This window comes from Macaca mulatta, chromosome 7, assembly GCF_049350105.2.
Source record: "Macaca mulatta isolate MMU2019108-1 chromosome 7, T2T-MMU8v2.0, whole genome shotgun sequence".
Classification (NCBI taxonomy): domain Eukaryota; kingdom Metazoa; phylum Chordata; class Mammalia; order Primates; family Cercopithecidae; genus Macaca; species Macaca mulatta.
The window spans coordinates 55001264-55026066 of record NC_133412.1 but is presented as its reverse complement, the minus strand read 5'-3'; the positions used below and the strand labels follow the sequence as shown (position 1 = coordinate 55026066).

Below are 24803 nucleotides of genomic sequence, written 5' to 3'. Positions count from 1 at the left end.
GATTGCACTGTGGTCTGAGAGATAGTTTGTTGTGATTTGTTTTATATTTGCTGAGGAGTGCTTTATTTCCAATTATATGGTCAATTTTAGGATAAGTGCGATGTGGTGTTGAGAAGAATATTCTATTGATTTGGGGTGGAGAGTTCTGTAGATGTCTATTAGGTCCACTTGGTGCAGAGCTGAGTTCAAGTCCTGGATATCCTTGTTAACCTTCTGTTTCGTTAATCTGTCTAATATTGACAGTAGGGTGTTAAGGTCTCCCATTATTATTGTGTGGGAGTCTAAGTCTCTTTGTAGGTCTCTAAGGATTTGCTTTATGAATCTTGGTGCTCCTGTATTGGATGCATGTATATTTAGGATAGCTGCTCTACTTGTTGAATTGATCCCTTTACCATTATGTAATGGCCTTTGTGTCTTTTGATCTTTGTTGGTTTAAAGTCTGTTTTATCAGAGACTAGGATTGCAACCCCTGCTTTTTTTTGCTTTCCATTTGCTTGGTAGACCTTCCTCCATACTTTAGTTTGACCTGTGTGTATCTCTGCACATGAGATGTCTCTCCTGAATACAGCACACTGATGGGTCTTGACTCTTTGTCCAGTTTGCCAGTCTGTGTCTTTTAATTGAGACATTTAGCCCATTTACATTTAAGGTTAATATTGTTATATGTGAATTTGATCCTGTCATTATGATGTTAACTGGTTATTTTGCCCGTTAATTGATGCAGTTCCTTCATAGCATCGATGGTCTTTACCATTTGGCATGTTTTTGCAGTGGCTGGCACCGGTTGTCTTTTCCATGTTTAGTGCTTCCTTCAGGAGCTCTTGTAAGGCAGGCCTGATGGCAACAAAATCTCTCAGCATTTGCTTGTCTATAAAGGATTTCTCCTTTACTTAAGAAGCTTAGTTTCACTGGATATGAAATTATGGGTTGAAAATTCTTTAGGAATGTTGAATATTGTCAAATACTCTCTTTTGCCTTGTAGGGTTTCTGCCAAGAGATCTGCTGTTAGTCTGATGGGCTTCCCTTTGTGGGTAACCTGACCTTTCTCTCTGGCTGCCCTTAACACTTTTTCCTTCATTTCAACCTTTGTGAATCTGACAATTATGTGTCTTGGGGTTTCTCTTCTCGAGGAGTATCTTTGTGGTGTTCTCTGTATTTCCTGAATTTGAATGTTGGCCTGCCTTGCTAGGTTGGGGAAGTTCTCCTGGATAATACCCTGCAGAGTGTTTTCCAACTTGATTCCATTCTCCCCATCAGTTTCAGGTGCACCAATCAAACATAGATTTGGTCTTTTCACATAGTCCATATTTCTTGGAGGCTTTGTTCGTTTTTTTCACTCTTTTTTGTCCAATCTTCTCACTTCATTTCGTTAATTTGATCTTCAGTCACTGATATCTTTTCTTCCACTTGATTGAATTGGCTATTGAAGCTTGTGCATGCGTCACGAAGTTCTCGTGCCATGGTTTTCAGTTCCATCAGGTCATTTAAGGTCTTCTCTCCACTGTTCATTCTAGTTAGCCATTCGTCTAACCTTTTTTCAAGGTTTTTAGCTTCCTTGCAATGGGTTAGAACATGCTTCTTTAGTTTGGAGAAGTTTGTTATTACTGATCTTCTAAAGCCTGCTTCTGTCAACTTGTCATTCTCCATCCAGCTTTGTTCTGTTGCTGGTGAGGAGCTGTGATGCTTTGGAGGAGAAGAGGCACTCTGGTTTTTAACAATTTTCAGCTTTTCTGCTCTGTTTCTCCCCATCTTTGTGGTTTTATCTGCCTCTGGTCTTTGATGTTGGTAACCTACAGATGAGGTTTTGGTGTGGATGTTGTTTTTGTTGATGTTGATGCTATTCCTTTCTGATTGTTAGTTTTCCTTCTAACAGTCAGGTCCCTCAGCTGCAGGTCTGTTGGAGTTTGCTGGAGGTCCACTCCAGACCCTGTGTGCCTGGGTATCACCAGTGGAGGCTACAGAACAGCAAATATTGCAGAACAGTAAATATTGCTGCCTGATGCTTCCTGTGAAATCTTCGTCCCAAAGGGGCCCTTGCCTGTATGAGGTGTCTGTTGGCCTCTCCGGGAGAGATCTCACCGTTAGGCTACATGGGGGTCAGGGACCCACTTCAGGAGGCAGCCTGTCTGTTCTCAGAGCTCAGACGCCATGCTGGGAGAACCACTGCTTTCTTCAGAGCCATCAGACAGGGATGTTTAAGTCTGCAGAAGTTGTCTGCTGCTTTTTGTTCAGCTATGCCCTGCCCACAGAGGTGGAGTCTGTATAGTCAGTAGGCCTTGCTGAGCTGTGGTGGGCTCTGCCTAGTTCAAGCTTCCTGGCTGCTTTGTTTACCTACTCAAGCCTCAGCAATGGTGGATGGCCCTCCTCCACTAGGCTGCAGCCTTGCAGGTTGATCTCAGACTGCTGCGCTAGCAGTGAGCAAGGCTCCGTGGGCGTGGGACCTGCTGAGCCAGGCATGGAAGAAAATCTCCTAGTCTGTGAGTTGCTAAGACCATGGGAAAAGCGCAGTATTTGGGCGAGAGTGTACCGATTTTCCAGGTACAGTCTGTCACGGCTTTCCTTGGCTGGGAAGGGGAAATCCCTGACCCCTTGCACTTCCTAGGTGAGGCAACACCCTGGCCTGCTTCGGCTCGCCCTCCGTGGGCTGTACCTACTGTCCAACCAGTCCCAATGAGATGAACCAGGTACCTCAGTTGGAAATGCAGAAATCACCCGTTTTCTGTGTTGATCACACTGGAAGCTGCAGACTGGAGCTGTTCCTATTTGGCCATCTTGGAACATACTCTGACTTTTTAAAAAACTTTTATTTTAAGTTCAGGGGTACAAGTGCAGGTTTGTTATGTTGGTAAACTTGTGTCATGGGACTTTGTTGTAGAGATTATTTCACTACCCAAGTATTCAACCTAGTATCCATCAATTATTTTTCCTGATCCCCTCCCTCCTCCCACCCTCCACTCTCCAAAAGGCCCCAGTGCCTGCTGTTCTCCTCTATGTGTCCATGTGTTCTCATCATTTAGCTCTCACGTATAAGTGAGAACATGCGGTGTTTGGTTTTCTGTTCCTGTGTTAGTTGGCTATGGATAATGGCCTCTAGCTACATTCATGTACCTGCAAATGACATGATCTCATTCTTTTTTATGACTCCATGATATTCCCTGTTGTATATGTACCACATTTTCTTTATCCAGTCATTGAGGGCATTTAGGTTGATTCCATGTCTTTGCTATTGTGAATCGTGCTGTAATGAACATACAGGTGTATGTGTCTTTATAATAGAATGATTTATGTTCCCTTGGGTATATACCCAGTAATAGGATTGAATGATATTTCTGTCTTTAGGTCTTTGAGGAATCACCACAGTATCTTCCTCAATGGCTGAACTTAATTTACACTCCCACCAACAGTGTATAAGTGTTCCTTTTTCTCCAGAACCTTGCCAGCATCTGATTTTTTTTATTTTTATTTATTTATTTTTCAGAGAGAGTCTCACTGTGTTGCCCAGGCCGGATTGCAGTGGTGAGATCTTGGCTCACTGCAACCTCTGCCTCTTGGTTTCAAGCAATTCTCCTGACTCAGCCTCCCAAGTAGCTGGGATTACAGGAGCTCACTACCACACCCAGCTGATTTTTGTATTTTGAGTAGAGACAGGATTTTTCCCTGTTGCCCAGGCTGGTCTTGAACTCTTGAACTCAGGTGATCTGCCCACCTCGGCCTCTCAATGTGCTGGGATTACAGGAGTGAGCAACCGTGCCCAGCTGTGAGTTTTATTTTTATACATTTTCACATTGTTAGCATCCTTTTAAAAAATTTGTATAAATTTATAGGGTTCATGTACAATTTTGTGGGAATGTGAATTATTACACCCTCTATGGAAAACACTATGGGGATGTCTTAAAAACCTAAAAAATAGAATTACCATTTGATCCAACAATCCCACTACTGGGTATCTACCCAATGGAAATCAATATGCCAAAATGATACCTGCACTTATATGTTTATTGCAGTGTATTCACAGTAGTAAAGATAAGAAATCAACTTGTGTCTATCAACAAATGAATGGTTAGTCTTCTCTTGTTTCAACTTGAATAACTTCTTTTAGCCTTTTTGTAAGGTGGGACAAACTCCCACAGCTTTTCTTTGTTTGGTAGCGTTATGATTTTAAATCGGGCCAGGTGTGCATGGTGGCTCATGCCTTTAATCCCAGCACTTTGGGAGACTGAGGTGGGTGGATTGCTTAAGCCCAATAGTTCGAGACCAGCCTGGGCAATGTGGTGAAACCCCGTCTGTGCCAAAAAATAAAAAAAGTACCCAGGCATGGTGGTGTGCACCTGTAGTCCCAGCTACTCAGGAGGCTAAGGTGGGAAGATGGCTTTAGTCAGGGAGGCAGAGGTTGCAGTGAGCCAAGATTGCACCATTGCACTCCAGTCTGGGCGACAGAGCCAGGCCCTGTCTTAAAATGAGTGAATGAATTAACAAATGTTATATGGGAAGGCCTCATTGAGAGTGACATTTGTGCAAAGTGAATTGGGAGTGTTCCACATGGGAGGTCCAACAAGTGTAAACCCATAATGCCAGAATATGTCTGGCATGCTGGGAAACATAAGGAGGCCAGTGTGACTGGAGTACAATGAATGCTGGGGAGAAGGGGTATATGGAATTGGAAAATTTTGGACATGATAGGCTACCGTGAGTACTTTGGCTTTTACTCTGAGTGAGATGGAGAGATGTTGGAGGTTTGTGAGCAAAGGTAGTACATTTAAAAAAATAGAATAGCTTTACTGATAAATGATTCATATACCATATAATTTCCCCATTTAAAAATGTTTTTTAGTATATTCACAGAGTTTTGCAGCCATCACCATAATTACTTTTAGAACATTTTCATCACCCACTAAGGAAACCCTGTGCTTATTAGCAGTTACTCTCATTTTCTCCTAACCCCCCAGCCTTCAGCAATGTCTCTTTTCTGACATTATGGATTTGACTGTTCTGGACATTTCACATATGTGGAATCATACAATTTGTGTTCTTTTATAACTGGCTTCTTTCACTTAGCATGTATTGTAGTATGTATTAGCACTTTCTTCCTTTTTTTTTGGTCTTTTATCCGTTTTTATGTCCTTTTATTCATTGTGTGAATATGCATTTTATTTATCCATTCATCAGTTGACGGGTATTTGGGTTGTTTCTACTTTTTAGCTGTTATGAATAATGCTGCTGTGAACATTTGTTTTTTTCTGGACATATGTTTACTGGTACTGCATTTTAAAGGAGCATATTTTATTGACAAAGGATAAATGATCTAGGTTTTCTTCCAGAAGGAGGTTTGGTTCCAGTTGCCGCTTTCTTTTTTTTGTTCACTGACTCTTCATACAGGGTTAGGTCTTTTTTTTTTTTTTCTTGTTAAGCAATTTCCCAGTCCCTTTCTGTTCTGTCTGGTTTCCCTGACTTGGATTTCTTTGAGTAAAAGTTTGGCCATATTAAATAGGTTACCTGAAAGGTATGGGCTGTTGTACTTAGAGCCTTATGTAATTGTTAATTAAGATATTCTGATAAAATCTTAGTTTATGAACGTTCTTAAGGGAAGTTACAAAGGGTTTTCTATACTGAGTTGAGACTCATTAGTGAGTCAGTTCAGTGAAAGCAGCATTTAAAAACCGAAATAGAATACAGAAGGAAATATTAGAGTGTATCTGTTACTTTACGAAACTTTTAATTCAGTTAAACGTGTATGAACTGGGTAAGATATAAAACGTGTATGTGTTTGTGGGTTGTAGTAAAAAAGTTTGGAACCCCTCTGGGTTAGGATGTCCATGTAATTAATACTGTTCCTTTTCCATTTTATTTTTATTTTTTGGAGAGCATTGAGGTCTTGTTCAGCATGGAGTATTTAAAGCCTGCTATATTATACCCCAACAGGTAATATAAAGGAGCAGTTTTTTTTGTTGTTGTTGTTGTTTAATGTAAGTGTGGGGATGAGATTTGTATCTTTTTATGAATAATTATGGTTTTCTGGTAATGTTATAACTAAGCATATATATTTTTTTTATTGTAGGAGTCATACTCCATGGGTTTATGTGATAAATGATCTTGGCATAGAAGAGAATTTAAAGAATGATGGTAAGTGATAGCTTAAAGACTAGCCTTAGTTTTTTTGCCTTTCTCTTTTCTTCCTTTCTTTTATCTTTTTTAATGTAATAGTTGTTTCATTCAAGATACCCTGTGGAACACATTGTCATAAAGCACAGTGATAAAGTGAGCAACTATGAATGTACTATTCAACCTTAGAGCCCAGGAACCCTGCTGCTCCTCAAGCTTGCCTCTAACACTTATGGTACCTAGCTTAGGAATACAAATGGAAGCCAGCTTTTAAAATGTCTTAAAATTAAATAGTTACCAATCAATGGATACTAACAGCCTGACCTGGCCTCCTATCCAGGGTCCAGCCGGGTCTTAAAGGAATCTGCTCTCCCTGGGTCAGGTAGGGTAGAAGTTGGGCTAGGGTAGGTCTTGAATCTGGTATGGGGACTGATGTGAAATTCCCCAGAGAGCCAGGGAAAAAACAGGTTTCTGTACCCCACACTTTACTTTTCTAACTCAACATTTTTCAGGCAATTCCAAACATCTTCTTAAACTACTCAAATTGAGGAGGAGAAAGGAATGTAGGTATATAGGGAGTCCAGTCTGCCTGGATACTTCCTTTGGGATAGTTGGGGTGACTAACCTTAATCAAAAGCAGATTCTTGCTCTGGTTTTTCCAGCACAGATGCTGATTTGCCTTCTTCCTTCTCCTCTTATTGTGTCTGGCCTAGGGGGACCCAGTTTAGTTTGTGAGTCCCTCTCTCTTAATTTGTGTTCACTCAATTAGTTACTGATCCCTTTTGGATTTTGGTGTTTTTGATAGGTACAACCTTCTAAAGTGTGGGGCTCAGGGCAGAGCCCCTTATTCTGGTTGAAAGAGCAGGAAAGGGCTGGGTGTGGTGGCTCATGCCTGTAATCCCAGCACTTTGGGAGGCCTAGATGGGCAGATCACGAGCTCGGGAGATCAAGACCATCCTGGCTAACACGGTGAAACCCCGTCTCTGCTAAAAATACAAAAAATTGGCCAGGCGTGGTGGCGGGCGCCTGTAGGCCCAGCTACTCGAGAGGCTGAGGCAGAAGAATGGTGTGAACCCGGGAGGCGGAACTTGCAATGAGCCAAGATCTCACCACTGCACTCCAGCCTGGGTGACAGAGTGAGTCTCTGTCTCAAAAAAAGAAAAAAGAAAAAAAAAAAAAGAGCAGGAGAGCATCTATTTGTTGTGTGCTCTTATCTCATCCCTCCCCACTTCATACTCCCTCAGTTCTAAGGTTTTGATTTTTCGTATCTTGTCATTTGGGGTTATTTTCTGTTGGTCTGCTTTTGGGTCTTTTGGTCATAAACTATGCTTTTGTTTGCCAGAAGATTTCTTTTTTTTTAATCTACCCTAATTTTGAAAGATGGTCTTAGAGGGAATAGAAGTCTAGGTTGACAGATCTTTTTTTTTCTTAATATCTTTTTTTTTTCTTCTTGAGACAGAGTCTCTCTTTGTCACCTCGTCTGGAGTGCAGTGGCACAATCATAGCTCACTGCAGTTTTTACCACCTGGGCTCAAGCAGTCCTCCCACCTCAGCCTCCTAAGTAGCTTGGAACTATGCTACCACGGTTGGCCAATTTTTTATTTTTTATATTTTTGTAGTGATAGGGTCTTGCTTTGTTGCCCAGGCTGGTTTTGAACTCCTGACCTCAAGTGATCCTCCTGTGTTGGTCTTCTTCCACAGTGCTGGGATTACAGGCATGAGCCACTATGCCTGGTCTATCTTAGTATCTTGACAAAAGAGATTCCACCATCCTAATATGCAGCATTTACATGGTTCAAAATTCAAACTATAAAACAATGTTCATTTAGAGAAATTCAACTTTCTTCTCTCTTCTTTCTCTTCTTCCCTTGTGGGTAACATTAAAATTTGTTTTAATTGTAATTTCTAAAATTTAAATTGTGCTAATACAAATAACATGACATTTACCATCTGAACCATTTTTAAGTATACAGTTCAGTGGTATTAAGTATATTCATATTGTTATGCAGCTATCACTATTACTCATCTTCAGAACTCCTTGTCTTGCAATATTGAAACTCTATATACATTAAACAATAATTTCCCATTTCCCCTTACCCCCTGCTCCTGTACCACTTGCTGTGTCTGAGATTTTGACTACTTTATGTACCACATATAAGTGAAATCATCCAGTATTTGTCTTTTTGTGTTCGGCTTATTTCATTTAGCATAATGTCTTCAAGACTCATCCATATTGTAGCATATGTCAGAATTTCCTTCCTCTTTAAGACTGAATAATATTCTATTGTCAGTATATTATTACATTTTGCTTATCCATTCATCAGACACTTGGACTGTTTCCCCTTTTTAGCTATTGTGAATGATGATGCTATGAACATGGGTGTACAAATATCTCTTCAAGACTGTTTTCAGGCCAGACGCAATGACTTACACCTGTAATCCTAGCACTTTGGAAGGCCAAGCCAGTTGGCTCACTTGAGGTCAGGAGTTTGAGACCAACTTTGCCAACTCTGGCTCTACTAAAAATACAAAAATCAGCTGGCGTGGTGATATGCGTCTTTAATCCCAGCTACATGAGAGGCTGAGGCATGAGAATCGCTTGAATGCAGGAGGCAGAGGTTGCAGTGAGCCATGATCATACAACTGCACTCTAGCCTGGGTGTCAGAGCAAGACTCTTGTCTCCAAAAAGTAAATAAATAAATAAAATAGTGAAGAACTGTTTTCAGTTATTTTGGGTACATAACCAGAAGTGGAACTTCTAGATAATATGGTAAATCTACTTTTAATTTTTGGAGGAACTGTCATAGTGTTTTCCGCAGTGGCTGCAACATGTAAAATTCCCACCAACAGTGCACAAGGGTTCCAATTTTTCCACGTCCTCGCCAACATTTTTTATTTTCTGTTTTTTTGATAGTAGTCATTTTAATGGGTGCATGGGTAATCATTTTTATTAATGTTTGATTTATCCTTTATATTTGCAAAAAGAAGAATGTGTATATTTATATGTATATACATGTGTTTTTCTTTTTTGAACCTAAGACAATATATTTTAGTATCTTGGGAGGTTTTTTTTTTTTTTCACTCAGCAATATATTCTAGAGTGTTAAAGATCTTAATTTCTTTTTATAGCTGCATATTATTTCCTATTGATCTTTGTTTTAAAACTCTAGCAGGTAAGATATAGTAAAGCTTTTCTTATCTGCCAATTGTGACTCTAAGGAATATGTCCAAAAACCTGAAAGTGAATGAAAAATGCCTGTGATCATACACAACAGATAGTCCACATACTGTAAGTATATTCACTGTACTTGCAGAATTCTTGAGTTCCTTATTCAGAACTGCAATAGTACATTTCCCATAAGCCTAGCAAATAAGAATTGACAGCTAATAGCTTGTTAGGGAAGAGGAGAAAATAATTAATAATTAAGCTTTTGTGTCCTACTTAATCATCAGGAAGTAAAGAACTAAAAAATCTTTAACAACACTTTTGTCTGTGCCCATTTATTTTAGGACAACTGTCTTTGGTATTTCTATAACTCCTGAGGCATAATTAAATTATAGTATCATATAGAAGTTGGTGTTCATAGTGATAACCTGAAGTTATCAAGAAAAGAGTAGCTTTCTTTAGTAGCCTCTGTTGCAGAGGTCAAGGAAATGTGTTTAGAGATTTTCATACAAAATAGTAAAACCAAAAAGAATTTGTGCTTAGCAGGGAAAACTTCAGTTATCAATTTATGTAGAACACCTCCTTTCCCAATAATGTTCGTTTATTGATTTTTTAAAAAAATCATTCTGCCAGTTCATTCATTTGTGACATATTTATGTGCCAGGGGCCATCCTAGACAGTGAGAATAGAGTAGTGAACAAAACCTAGTCCTTCAGAAACTTACTGTCTAATGGAAAGACAGAATAAACATATTAAGTGTATGATTTAAAATATAATTGTGGTTAAGTATTACAAAGGAGTACAAATTGGTTTGAGTATATAAAAGGAATCCTGGCCAAGTCTTGGGGTTGAAGAAAACTTAGTCTTAGGAAGTTACATTTAAGTTGGGATTCAAAAGATCATTAGGCTTTGGCTGGGCTAAGAGGAATACTCTTCTTAGAATGCTTTCAGTAGCAAGTAGAGTTGGCTTCAGATAAGAGTTGATCCAGTGGCTCAACAGTGTCATCAAGAATTTGATTGCTTTTCCTCCACTTACTCTGGCTTCTGTTCTGTTGCCATTATTTTAAGACTTGCTGTCTTTATGATCCCTAGATGGTTAGCAGTAGTTTTCAAAGCTGTATATTCCCTAATATATGGCCAGTAGGAGAGTCTTTTCTTTAACATTCCAGTAAAAGATCTGAGATCCTCAATTTTGATCACCTTAGGTCACATGCTCACCTCTGGATCAGTTGTTGTGGATAGGTGAGCAGATTGACTTAGGGAAGGTCTTGTGCTGCGCCCTGGAGTTAGGGACAAAATGTGCTTATCTAGAACCACAAGGGACCCCAACAAAAACTGTTAGGAGACGAGGATGTAGAGAATGAATGCTAGGGAAGAAGCCAATAAATGTGCATTATAGAGGGGCAGATTATTCCACATAGAAGAAATAATTCTGTGTAAATGTCCTGAATTAGGATGGAGCTTGGTGCTTATGGGGAACTGAATGAAAGTCAGTGATATTGGAGCATGGCAAAGGAGGAAAAGAATAGTATAAGATGAGACTGGAGGCCAGGTCATGTGTTTATAGATAATACCAGATTTCCAAAGTGGTGCTGCCAGTTTTGTTTCCTGTCAGTAGTGTATGGGAGGAGTTGCCCCAGATCCTCACCAGTACACAGTATAATCATTTATTTATTAAAAAAATTTTTTTAGTAATTTTGATGACCGATTCTTAGTACTTTTTCATTTGATTATTGGCCATTTAGGTATCATTTGTGAAGTGCGTACTCAAGTTTCCTCTTCATTTTTTTATTGACCCAGTAGACTTCTTTTTTGACTCAGTGTCTGTCTTCTTCCTCTCTTTTTTTCTTTTTTAAATAGAGACTGGGTCTCACTATGTTGCCCAGGCTGGTCTCAAACTCCTGAGCTCAAACAATTCTCCTGCCTTGGCCTCCCAAAGTCCTGGGATTACTGGCGTGAGCTACCGTGCCTGGCCTTGACTCAGTGTCTTTCTTTTTTTGCAATTGATTTAAGGAGTTCTTTATCTTGAGTCTAAGACCTTTGGCACCTTTGGCACTTCTCTTACTTTGTAGCTTGCGTTTTCATTTTTTAATACCGTCTTTTGAATAGGAACTGTTCTTAATTTTAATGAAATTTGGTTATTAAATTTTTCCTTTATGATTAGTGCCTTTTGTGTCCTGATTATTTCTTTCTACCTGAAAATCATGAAAATATTCCCCTGTATCATTTTTGGTAACTTTTAATTTCATTATAATTTTAAATTTAAGAAAGGTTGTAAGAAGACTATGAGGAATTCTTGTATATCCTTTTGCTAGATTTACCAATTGCTAATTTTGCCCCATTAGTTTTATTCTTTCCTTTCTCTCTTTGGGTGTGTGAAACACTCATGTGTCTGTAAATATACATCCATCCATATACACATATCTACCTGCACACATAGATCAATATATACTTTTCTCCCTGAACCATTTGAGAGTATTTGAAGCCAACATACTCCTTCATCCTTAAATACTTCAATGTATATTTACTAAGAATTAAGGACATTTTTTTATATGACCACAATTCAGTGATCAAAATGTGGAAATTTAACATGCATGCTGTATTATTATATAATCCACAGTGGATATTCAAAATTTGTCATTATATGAATGATGTATTTTATAGTTATTTTCTTCTTGATCCATTTAGTTGTCAGGTCTGTTTGTTCTCCTTTAATCTGGAGCAATTCTTCAGCCTTTCTCTTTCTGGACTGCTATTTTTGAAGACTACGGGACAGTTATTCTGAAGAATGTCTCCTCAATTTAGGTGATGTTTCACATGATTAGATTCAGGTTTTGCATTTTAGGCAGAGTATCACATGAATGATGATGTGTCCTTCTCAATACATCACATAGGAGGTATATGATTTGAATTCGTCCTGCTTGTTAACTTTGATCACTTTGTTAGTGTAATGTAGTGTCAAGCTTTTCTACTTTAAAGTTTCTGTTTTCTCTTTTGATATTAGTAAGTAATTTGTGGAGAGGCACTTTGAGGCTGTGTAAATATACAGTACCTTATCAAACTGTCACTTACTAGTTTAGAATCCATTAATGATTTACTCATTAGTTAAAGATCTGTGAGGAAAAAGCTTACATTCTCCTGTTATCTGAACTCTGATTTTTAATTGTATTTAATGTAATCTGACATTATCATTATTTATTTTGATACTCAGATTGTCCCAGATTAGCCAGTGGGTGACTTTAAGCTGGCTCTTGGATTTTTTTTTTTTTTTTTTGAGACAGGGTCTCTGTGACCCAGGCAAGAGTGCAGTGGTGTAATTACAGCTCACTGCCACCTCAACTTCCTGGGCCCAAACCAGCCTCCTGCCTCAGTCTCCTGAGTAGCTGGGCCAATTTTTAAAATTTTTTGTAGAGATGGGGGGGTCTCCCTATGTTTCCCAGGCTGGTCTTGAACTCCTGGACTCAAGCAGTCCTCCTGCTTCAGCTTCCCAAAGTGTTGGAATTACAGTTGTGAATCACTGTACCCAGCCAAGTTTATTTGGTATGTCCATGTTATTCTTTGAGCATTTCTATACTTTCTAGTGTAACAAGCTGCTGTAGGTTCAGCTTGTAATTCCCCTGTTTTATTCTTTTTCTCACCTTATTACACAGACTAGGACTTTCAATATAACATTGAATTTATATTCACAGGAGGCAGAGGTTGCAGTGAGCTGAAATCGCACCACTGCACTCCAGCTTGTGTGACAGAACGAGACTCCGTCTCAAAAAAAAAATTGGAGCAGAAAAAAAATTTGAAAGAGAATGGCTTTAAAACTGACAAAAGCTATCAGCCAAATTCTCCCAGAAGCTCTACAAACCCCTAAGCAGGATAAATACAAAGAAAACCAAACATAAGTATATCACAGAAAAACTGATGAAAACCTGAAACAAAGAAAATCTTAAGAGTGTACAGAGACAATAAGAGCTCATTACCTTCAAAGGGGTGACAAAAAAACTCAGCTGATTTTCCAACAGACATGATAAATGTCATTAAACAGTGGAGCACCTTTAAAGTACTGAAAGAAAATTACTGTTTTCTAGTATAAAAAGTTTTCTAATCTAGTATAATAATATAGTATAATAATCTAGGTTTGCATGCAAACCTACATTTTACTATTATACTACATTATGTACTATATATACTATATTATACTATTATACTATAACTAATGCAGTATAATAATCTAGGTTTGCATGCAAATGAACACCAAAAAACAGTAAAAATATGAATAAAAGAGTATAAATACAAACTATATGAAAGTACTATAATCTTATGAAATTTTAAAGATACGAAAAACAAAGTATATCCCGGCCTCCCAAAGTGCTGGGATTACAGGCATGAGGCATGGCTCCCGGCCCTTTTATTAGTTTTTAAATAGATATTTTGACATATTTCTGTGTGGCAGTTATTTAGTTTTTTCACTTTGAAGGTATTATTTTATTGGCTTGCATTTTTTCTATTATAGAATGTCACTTGTCAGTTTTATTCTTATTAATTTGAGGTTACTTGTGATTACTTCTAAGGTTTTCTTTCTTTTTTTGTTTTGGTTGTCAGTACTTTTTTACCCTAATATGTCTATCGTTTGTCTCTTTATTTTACTTTTTTTATTAAAAAAATCACAATTTTATTCATAGTGCCTGTTGATTCATGGTATGATCTTTTTTGTTAGTTTTGGAAAGTTCTTAGCCTTTATGTGCTCTAATCCCATTTTTGTTTCTCTTTTCCTCAGATTTCAGTTTTTGCTTCTATGTTTGATCTTTTTAAAAATTTCTTATGTCTCTTTTGCTCTTTTCTATTTTTTTTTCCTGTTTTCATTGGGATGTTTTAGTCTAATTCACTCATTTCTTGTTAAACCATTCATTGAGTTCTTAATTTCAGTTTTTTCATTTTTCAGTTTTGTAATTTCTACTTTTTTTTTTTTTTTTTTTTTTGAGACAGAGTCTCGCTCTGTCGCCCGGGCTGGAGTGCAGTGTCCGGATCTCAGCTCACCGCAAGCTCCGCCTCCCGGGTTTACGCCATTCTCCCGCCTCAGCCTCCAGAGTAGCTGGGACTACAGGCGCCCGCCACCTCGCGCGGCTAGTTTTTTGTATTTTTTTAGTAGAGACGGGTTTCACCGTGTTAGCCAGGATGGTCTCAATCTCCTGACCTCGTGATCCGCCCGTCTTGGCCTCCCAAAGTGCTGGGATTACAGGCTTGAGCCACCGCGCCCGGCCTCTACTTGATTTTTTTAAGGTATGTAGTTTTCTGCAGAAAATTTCAATCCTTTTATTTTCAGTTCATATTAATTAGAGTTACTTTAAAATCTATTTCTGATAACTTTTATTACCTGGCTCATGTGTGGGTATATTCTCATTTTTTGTATTTTTTCTTGGTTTTTAGTCTTTGGACTTGTTTTCTAGTATGCCCAGTAATGACTTATTTTATTGCTGCATAAGAGATGTACATAATTTGGGGGTACATGTGATAATTGATTACATTCATATCATTTGTTAAGATCAAATTAGTATACTTGGTTGTATCTGTCAACCTAAATATGTCTTTTTACACTGGAAATATTCAAATTATTCTCTTCTAGCTATTTTGAAATGCATAATGAAGAATTATAACTATAGTCACCCCTCTGATCTATCTAGGTCTTATTTTTTCTATCCAACCATATATTTGTACCCGTTAATCAACTTTTTATCCCCTCCCACCCCACTCCACTACTTTTCCTGGCTTTGGGTAACTACCAGTCTACTCAATATTTTCATGAGATCCACTTTTTTAGCTCCAACATATAGGGAGAACATGTGATAATTCTCTTTCTATGCTTGGCTTTTTTCACTTAACTTAATGACCTCCAGTTCCATCTATATTGTTGTAAATGACAGGATTTTATTCTTTTTCATGGCTGAATGATATTCGACTTTGTATATGTAATACATTTTCTTTATTCATCTGTTGATGGGCACTTAGGTTGATTCCATGTATGTGAATAGTGATGCAGTAAACATGGGAGTGCAGATATCTTTTTGATTAAAGTTTCCTTTATTTTGGATATATACCCAGTAGTGGAATTGCTGGATCATATGTCGAGTCTATTTTTAGTTTTTTTGAGGAACTTTCATACTGTTCTCTGTAATGACATACCAATTTTCATTTCCACTAGTAGTGTACTGTTTTTCCACATCCTCGGTGGCATGTTATTGCCTGTCTTTTTGATAAAAACCATTTTAACTGGGTGAGATGATATTTCATTGTAGTTTTGATTTGCATTTCTGTGGTGATTAGTGATGAGTCTTTTTTCATATATCTGTTGGCCATTTTGTATACCTTCTTTTGAGAAATGTCTATTTAGATCTTTTGCCCATTTTTAATTTGGATTATTTGTGTTTTGCTAGTGAGTTGTTGGAGCTCCTCATATGTTCTGGTTATTAATCTCTTATTAGATGGGTAGTTTCCAAATATTTTCTTCCATTCTGTGGATTGTCTCTTTGTTGATTATTTCCTTTGTTGTGCAGAATCCTTTTAGTTAATATAGTCTCATTTGTCTGTTTTTGTTTTCGTTGCCTGTGCTTTTGAGATCTTACACAAACAAGTCTTTACCTAGACAAGTTATCTTTACCCAGACAAGTTTTCTTTTAGTAGTTTCATAGTTTCAGGTCTTACCTTGAAGTTTTTAATCCATTTTGATTTGATTTTTTGGTATGGTGAGAGATAGGAATTTTATTTTTTTGCATAAAGTTATCCAGTTTTTCCAGCACCATTTATTGAATAGGGTGTTCTTTCCCTGGTGTATGTTCCTGTCAATTTTGTCAAAGATTACTTGGCTGTAAATGCATATGTTTATTTCTGGGTTCTCTATTCTGTTCTGTTGGTCTGTGTGTTTGTTTTTATGCCAGTATCATGCTGATTTTGTTACTATAGTCAGGTACTGGGATGTCTCCAGCTTTATTCTTTTTGCTGAGGTTTGGCTGTTTGGGGTATTTTGTGTTCCATATAAGTTTTAGGATTTTTTTTTTCTATTTCTGTAAAGAATGTCATTGATATTTTGATAAGGGATTACATTGAGTTTGTAATTGCTTTGGGTAGTATTGTTGTTTTAACAGTATTCTTCCATTTCATAAGCATGAAATACCTTTCCATTTTTTATAGCCTCATTCTCTTTCATCAGTCTAGATCTTTCCTTTTTTTGCTTAAATTGATTCCAAGATATTTTATGTTGTTTGTAACTGTCGTAAATGGGATTGCTTTCTTGATTTTCTTTTTTGAATTGTTCACTGTTGGTTTTTGTATGTTGATTTTGTATCCTCTACCTTTACTGAATTTGTTAATTAGTTCTAACATATTTTGGTGGAGTCTTTAGGTTTTTTGGGTTTTTTTTTTTTTGAGACAGTGTTTCACTCTGTCACCCAGGCTGGAGTGCAATGGTGCGATCATAGCTCGCTGCAGCCTTGAGCTCCCGGGCTGAAGCAGTTCCCCTGCCTCTGCCTCCCGAAGTGCTGGGATTACAGGTGTAAGCCACCACACCTGACTGTCTTTATATTTTTCTAAGTAAAAGATGTCATCTGCAAACGAGGCTAATTAGACTTCTTCCTTTTCAATATGGATGCCTTTTATGGTTTCATAACTGGAAGGGGAACCAACAGATTAGTAGTTTATTTCTTGTTCACTTAATAGTTCAGTGTAGGTATTCAGCATGTGACCTTTCACATTTTGATGGGACTAAATTTTTTTTTTATCTTTTGACTCTGTCATTCTTTAGAGAGTCCTGCTAGATCCTGTGCATCTGGCCAGTAAGTGGTGAACTGAGGGAGAGAGCATAGCCGATGATGCAGGAGACTTTAAAAAAAATAAATCAGATCTGGACATAGCTTACCTCATTTTCCCCTGTATTCTAGCATGCAGAAGTCACATGGCCATCTGTCTGCAAGAAAGACTGGAAGGTGTTGTCTAGCTTTGTGACAGGAAAGAAAGCAAGTGGTTTTGATGCATGTTGTAGTCTCTGTCATGGAGGCTGATACAGTATTAATAATTTAGATTTGAGATGATGATGGCTTGGACTAGGGTGATGGTAGTGGATTTATATTCTCCAGTTGTGTTTAGGAGATAGACTTGATAAGACTTGATATATTATTTAGGGTATAGGCTAGTGAGCTCTAACAGAGGCTCCAGAACAGAGTAGCTCATACAAGAGAGAGGTTGTTTCCCCCTTATAATAGTTTAGCCATCCTTAGTTCATCTATGGTTTTACCTTTAGATGGTGTGAAATATTGGTAAAAACTGATAAAGTTATCATAAATTACTGAACAGGATTCCAGCTTATTCTGTAATATTAGGGAAATTATACTGATTATATGGTTTCTCAGGTAAGCTTCATGATTAGTAATCTTATCTTCATACTACCCAAAGTATTAAGGGCTTTAGTAGTGGGAATTTAAGAGAAAGGTTCTTCTCTGAATTATTCAGAAAGCTGAAAAACATTGGAAAAAAGATATAAGAATTTCATTTTATGGGCAGGTAGTGGTATGAATGGATTTTGAAGAAGTTGTATAAAGTAGAAAGTTTTATGGAGACAGATATATATTTAGTAAATAGTACTTGTAACCTTTTCAAGATCGTGGGAAAAGTTGTTAAAATTGAAATTATTTAAATATTTTAAACCTAAGAGAAAGAAGTTTATTTGGGAGCAAGTCTTAGAAGTACCTAGCCTCTTTGGTGACTATTCTAAACACTTACTTTCTTAGATTGTGTACTGTAAGATTTGAACATAAAAACTTTCACTGAAGACTGGTACTTTTAATCGAAACATTAAGTATTTGTACAGGTCTCTGTAAAATCTCCATACAGCACTAGGTGGCACACTGTGACTTTGGATGAAAATACACATATTTTGTTGAAGACTCCTGTGAGAAAATAACCTAGGTTAAAAAAAAAATACTGTTTGAAATAGACATCTATTTTATGAAGTATCTCAGAACCATTTATTGCATTTCAGACCCTGATACTGATATTAAAATGCTTAAAACTATTTTATTTACATTACTACTGACATTTTTATAAGAATTGGATTACTAAAAATCATTAGAATTTTTGGGTTTTTACTGAAAGGAGTCCATACAGCATATATTACAAAAAGCATCTGTGCTTTAAAATGAAAAATGATTTTCAATCAGATCTTGTAGTAAGATGAGTAGTTATGATGTTTTTGCTTATTAAGTATTGGAACTAAGAATAAAATCAAAGTCTTGAACTAGTGGTTTTTCTTTGAATGTGTATCTATGTATATATACTAAATACAAAAGAGCCAACTTGGTAAAATTGATAGTGGAGCTGAAATGTTTATGGAAGTAAAGAATATTAGATTTGAAGTTTTCTGGTCTAGTGTTACAACATTGCTATTTTGTGATTATCCATTTTAGTTCTTGGAAACTCATTATTTTGTGAAGACTCTTGACTTAGAGTATAATGTATGGCATAGTGAATTTTATGACCCCCCCCCCCCACACACACACTGTCACTCTGTCTCTTTCTCTCTCTCTCTCACAGGATGTTCGGTGATTGTGTAAGGGAATTATCTGAAATAGAGCTGAAAAGTAGGCCACCTATTTATACTTGTTCATTTGGCCTGGAAACAATTGTGATACTCTTGGTTAGAACAATGCTTAGGTAACCTAAATGATAGATGCCAGTGTAAGTTAGATAGCACTGACTAATACTTAATGGGAGAAGTGCTTAAGCTAAACGAGGAGGTTTTCTGGTGTTACGTTGATTGGAAAGTATGGGAATGAGTAGAGAAGTGACTTGCAAATCTAGAGGACACTGAATGGGGTTTGGACAGTGACAGTGAGTTTCAGTGAAAGCTTAATGAGTCAGGTAAGTAGATGACACATGGATATTCAGGGTAAGGTCAGAGGAATGAAGGAATGTGGGTACAGATGTTTATGTTAAAGACGTAAAAAGTGACAAGTTCTGGATTAGACTCTCATCACAGAGAATTAGAGTAGAAGAATGTAATCTTTGTTTTTTTTAGTAGTTTGGATATTAGTTGGTTAGTTACTCATTTTTGTACCGAAACCTGATTCCTGTCACTCACAGATTTAGCACCTATTGTCATTCTCTCTTTCCTATCATAACACAATTTCTCTCTGTACTGGATCATTCCAATCAGTATGAAAGTATGATATACTATCACTTACCTTAAAAATCCATTCTGTTTATTTCTTTATTCTCCTTTATGACGAAACTCAAAGTATCTTAATACTCTCTCCATTTTTCTCATCATTCTGTTTTGAACCTTTTTCAGTCAGGATTTTGACCCTACTATACCACTAAATAGGCAATAAGTTATCAATTTATTAGAGTTTATTATAAATTATTACTTTTATTGCTTCCTGGACAATGCAAGGCTGTCAGTCTTACTGCTATTGCTTTAAAGGTAATGAGTTGATTTTTCCCTCTCCTTTGTACTCTTAAGATTTTTTTCTTTGTTTCATGTTATCAGTTTTTCTGTGCAATGCTTAAGTGTGGTTTTCTTTGTACAATTTATCCTTTTTGGGGTTTGCAGAGTTTCTGGGAGAACTGGGCTTATACCTTTTTCTCAACTTTATTTTATACTGTCAAAGAGATTAATGGGACGGTTGGTGAAATTTAAATGCTGTAGTTTAAATAATAATTCTGTGTCAGCGATAATCTCCTGATTTTGTTAGTTATGGTATAGTGATATAGGAGAGTATCCTTACATATATAAAATACATAGTGAAGTATTTACTGCCAAGGAATATAACTGCAGATTGTTCTCAAATGCTTCAGGAAAAAATGTGTGAGGGTATGTTTGATATTCTTTGTGTGAATTTAGAACTTTTCAGTAATTTGAATTTATTTCAGAATAACGAGTAATATGTATCTGTTTATCTCACAGTTGGCTTGTTACCATACAGCCACATTATTTGTTTACATATTGACTATGCTGCTTCACATAAAATGGCAAAATTGAGTAGTTGTTACAGAGATCTTATGGCCTGCAAAGCCTAAAGTAAAAAAAAATATTTATTATCTGGCCCTTTGTAGAAAATCTTTGCTGACCCTTGCTCTAGAGTGTACTATAGTGACTTTTTTTCTTTCCCTGAAGTGATGCTGCTCATTAATTTCCTTCATTTGAAAATAATGTGGTGCTTTTTCTTCACATATTCCCCAAAAGAATAAAAATTAACCAGTACGTGGGGAGAATCCAAACTGGAAGGCAAATAGTAACATACTCCCAGGGGAAGATGAGAACTAATTACATGATTTTGGCAAACATTAATTTATTGTAAGGTTAAAGATAAGAACCATACATAAATGCTGTAATGTAGTTAGTAAATGTGTTTCTCATAGGAGTATGGGTTAGCAATTCTGAAACTACTTTGTGTATATATTAGAATTGAACAGATAAGTAAATAGATTGTAGATAATGAAAACTTGGGATCTTATGTTGGAGAAAGAAGTTTCAAACAAGCAAAGAGAAAGGCTGAAATGAGCGCTGTGGCATAGGATTGAAATCAATCAGTGTAAACTCACGGTTTTTAATATCTGTATACAGATAGTTCCAGGTGTGTGTATTGTGTGTTAGGGTACATTCATCTAGTTCCTATTGTCCCATTCTGTGAGTTGACTGGGTGGTTTTTGTGATGTGATGTTGGCTTGGGTACTGGCATGGCAGCAGTTTTCTAGGGGCTCAGCCGGGCTGGAATGTCCAAAATGGCTCACTCACACAATGGGCAGAGGATGCTGTCCTCTGGGAGTTCAGCTAGGGCCTGTCAACCAGAGTGCTGCCCATGTGTGGTCTCTCTACTTGTGGCTTGGGCTTCTCATGGCATGACTGTTGCGGGAAGTCAGGGACCCTGAATGGAGGGACTGGCTGAAGCCATGGCCGAAGACTGTAAATTGTGAAGATTTCATGGACATTTATTAGTTCCCCAAATTAATACTTCTATAATTTCTTACGCCTGTCTTTACTGCAGTCTCTGAACATAAATTGTGAAGATTTCATGGACACTTATCACTTCCCCAGTCAATACTCTTGTGATTTCCTATGCCTGTCTTTAATCTCTTAATCCCATCATCTTTGTAAGCTGAGGATGTATGTCGCCTCAGGACCCTGTGATGATTGTGTTAACAGCACAAATTGTTTAAACAGTATGAAATCTGGGCACCTTGAAAAAAGAACAGGATAATAGCGATGTTCAGGGAACAAGGGAGATAACCATTAGGTCTGGCTGCCTGAGAGCTGGGCGGAACAGAGCCATATTTCTCTTCTTTCAGAAGCAAATAGGAGAAATGTTGCTGAATTCTTTTCCTCAGCAAGGAACATCCCTGAGAAAGAGAATGCGTTCCTAGGGGGAGATCTCTAAAGTGGCCGCTCTGGGGACATCTGTTTTTTACGGTTGTAGGTAAGGGATGAAATAAACCCCGGTCTCCCATAGCGCTCCCAGGCCTATTAGGATGAGGAAATTCCCACCTAATAAATTTTGGTCCCACCGGTTGGTTGTCTGCCGTCAAACCCTGTCTCCTGATAAGATGACAACGTGTCCCCAAAACTTCATTAGCAATTTTAATTTCGCCCCGGTCCTGTGATCACGCCCTGCCTCCATTTGCCTTGTAATATTTTATTACCTTGTGAAGCATGTGATCTCTGTGACCCACACCCTATTCGTACACTCCCTCCCCTTTTGAAAATCACTAATAAACGCTTGCTGGTTTTGTGGCTTGGGGGGTATCACAGAACCTGCCAACGTGATGTCTCCCCCGGACAACCAGCTTCAAAATTTGTCTCTTTTGTACTATTTCCCTTTATTTCACAGACCGGCTGACACTTAGGGAAAATAGAAAAGGACCCACGTTGAATTATCCGGGTTGAGTTCCCCCTATAATGACAGCTGGATTTTAAGAGAGGGCGCATTCTAAGAGACTGGGTGGAGGCTGCAAAGCTTCTAATGACCTAGTCTCAGAAGTTATGCAGTGTCCTTTCTGCCTCATTTTATTGGTCAGAAAGCAAGTCACAGAGGCATATTCAAGGGGAGTGGATTACATGAGGACATGAACACCAGCAGGTGTGGTTCACTGGAGCCAAGAGGGGCATCTTTGGAGACTGACTACCTACTATACTTGTTAATTCATGTATTATTTTTTACTCTTACATGTTTGCTTCATTGGCTTGGATTGTTAGCTCTTTGAGGACAAGCACAATACTTTGTATTTCTTTATATTCTCCTCAGTCTCTTGATATTTTTGCACATAGTAATTACCTTGTTAAATGTATTGTGCCTTAGGATTCCAGGATATCTAAAAATCCAGGCTGGCAAGAACTATAGAAGGGCATGGAGGCACCTACTAATTGGACTGGGATTTTGGGCTGGCCCAGTGGTGAACTTGTTTCACAAAGAGGCAGGTTGCCCACACAGATTTAAGGATTAGATAAACAGGCTGTATCCTTGTGTTCATATGGGTGCTTTATGATCTCTTTCTTCTCACAGATACTTGGCTTATGAAAACAGGCTATTTTGATATGACATTCATTAGTGGGGAAGCAATTTCCTTTATTTTACTGGACCTGGCTCCCAGCTGGCACAGGTTGTTGGTGGGGCTGAACCTGTAGGCTCGTGTTTTTAGGCCAGGCGGGGCTAGAGCCAGCAAGAAATTACACATATTCTGTGCAGTAGTTTGAGTTTTAAAAATTGCAATTTAAATTTACCTGTTAACAGCAATTATTATTTGAATCCTAATAACTAGGAGATAAAATTATGTAGCTAAAAACTGAATGTTGACTTACTTTAGGGAATAAAAAAAGGATTTTCCAAAATATTTTATGCTGAAGAGGTCTTTTAGGGGAAATATATAGGATGTTTGTGAAAACTGGTCTCTTTCACACTTGTACTTGTTGATGCGTAAGGGATGGTGCAGATATTAGTCCACAGCATTGTTTGTGCTCTTTAGGCCACTTTTCAAACCTTAGATTATATTTATTATTTAAATAATTTGTTTATTTTTTAGAGTTACAAAACTCAGTGTTTTTAGATCTAAAAAAGACTTGTGACTTTCTCTTCTCTGTTTAACAACCTACCAAATCCCAAATTAGTTTTAAGTGTTTTCTTTTTGAGAAAAATGTGAGAACTAATGACTTTGTTAAATATATTATATATTTTGACTTATGTAATATCTAATAATCTAATAAGTACCATTTTTTCCATACATAGGCTTCATTCCAGCGCTCCAATAGTCATGACAAAGTAAGGAGAATAGTTGCAGAGGAGGGTCGTACAGCAAGAAACCTAATAGCTTGGAGTGTTCCACTAGAAAGCAAAGATGATGATGGTATGTATTTAAAAAATTAGTTTCATTTTTGTAAATAAGAAGGATGTATTTAGTCCTAAATAGATAGACTGAAAACTGTTTGCAATTAGACCTCTTGGGGCTGATTAGTATGTTAAATAAGAAATGATTTTTTGTTGCTTTTATACACACATGGCTTTATAAAAGCCTTACAGTTAGTTTTGCTTTTTCAGGTAATAGTGAAATTTGAAATTGGGTTTATTGTGTTATGACTGGCAGATTAGGGCTTTTTAAAGTGATAAGAGATTTAGTGATATGATTAGACTTTGTCTCCCTACCCAGATCTCACCTTGAATTATAATCCCCATAATCCCCACATGTCAAGGGAGAGACCATGTGGAGGTAATTGGATCATGGGGGCGGTTTCCCCCATGCTGTTCTCATGACAGTGAGTGAGTTCTCATGAAATGTGATCGTTTTATAAGAGGCTCTTTCCCCTACACTTGGTACTTCTCCTTCCTGCTGCCTTGTAAAGAAGGTGCCTTGCTTGCCCTTCTCCTTCCACCATGATTGCAAGTTTCCTGAGGCCTCCCCAGCCATGCTGAACTATGAGTCAATTAAAGCCCTTTCCTTTATAAATTACCCAGTTTCAGGCAGTTCTTTATAAGCAGTATGAAAATGGACATTTAGGTTTTTTCTTTTATTATATTCTTATAAAAATAAAAAGATTTTAAAAAAATCATATGTATCATAATTAGGTGCAATTTAATGTAATACTTTAGAAAATAGAAGTTACTTCTTTAGTTTTCATTATTATTATTTGAACTAGAAAAAAAAATCTCCCCCCTCCCTTTAATGGCTAGAGGCAGTGTGAAGCAACTGCTGGGGATGTTGAAGATTGGATGGAGATACAGAAGTCAGGAGATTGGCATACACTTCAGGAGACCTCACTTTGAAATTTTCTGAGGGCTTGTAGAATACTCCTTATAGTTAGGTTTGTCTGATATCTTTTCATGACTAGATTCGGGTATGTGTTTTTAGTAGGAATTCTATAGAAATGATGTGTCCTTTTTAGTTATCAGAGGAAGTTCATTAACTGTCTCATTAATTTAATCAGTTGCTTTAAGTGTTGTCTGCCAAATTTCTCTACTGTAAAGTAACTAATTTTTTCCTATGTAACTAATGAGTAATTTTTGGTAAGATAGT

The 24803-nt window shown here is 37.4% G+C and overlaps 1 protein-coding gene across 26 annotated transcripts in view; it reads left to right on the top strand.

Moving 5' to 3' along the window:
* Positions 1 to 24803, top strand: part of SCAPER (S-phase cyclin A associated protein in the ER) — a 568707-nt gene that overhangs the window by 14045 nt on the left and 529859 nt on the right. For 23 of the 26 annotated variants that reach the window (XM_077939989.1, XM_077939985.1, XM_077940001.1 and 20 more), the window contains exons 2-3: positions 6056 to 6120; positions 23522 to 23639. In XM_077939989.1, the coding sequence (XP_077796115.1) occupies positions 23631 to 23639 (9 nt within the window). In that variant the 5' untranslated portion in view covers positions 6056 to 6120; positions 23522 to 23630. Of the gene's footprint in view, positions 1 to 5860; positions 5920 to 6055; positions 6121 to 23521; positions 23640 to 24803 lie in introns of all 26 variants that reach the window. The other 3 variants (XM_077939992.1, XM_077939984.1, XM_077939982.1) reach the window with 2 other exon arrangements.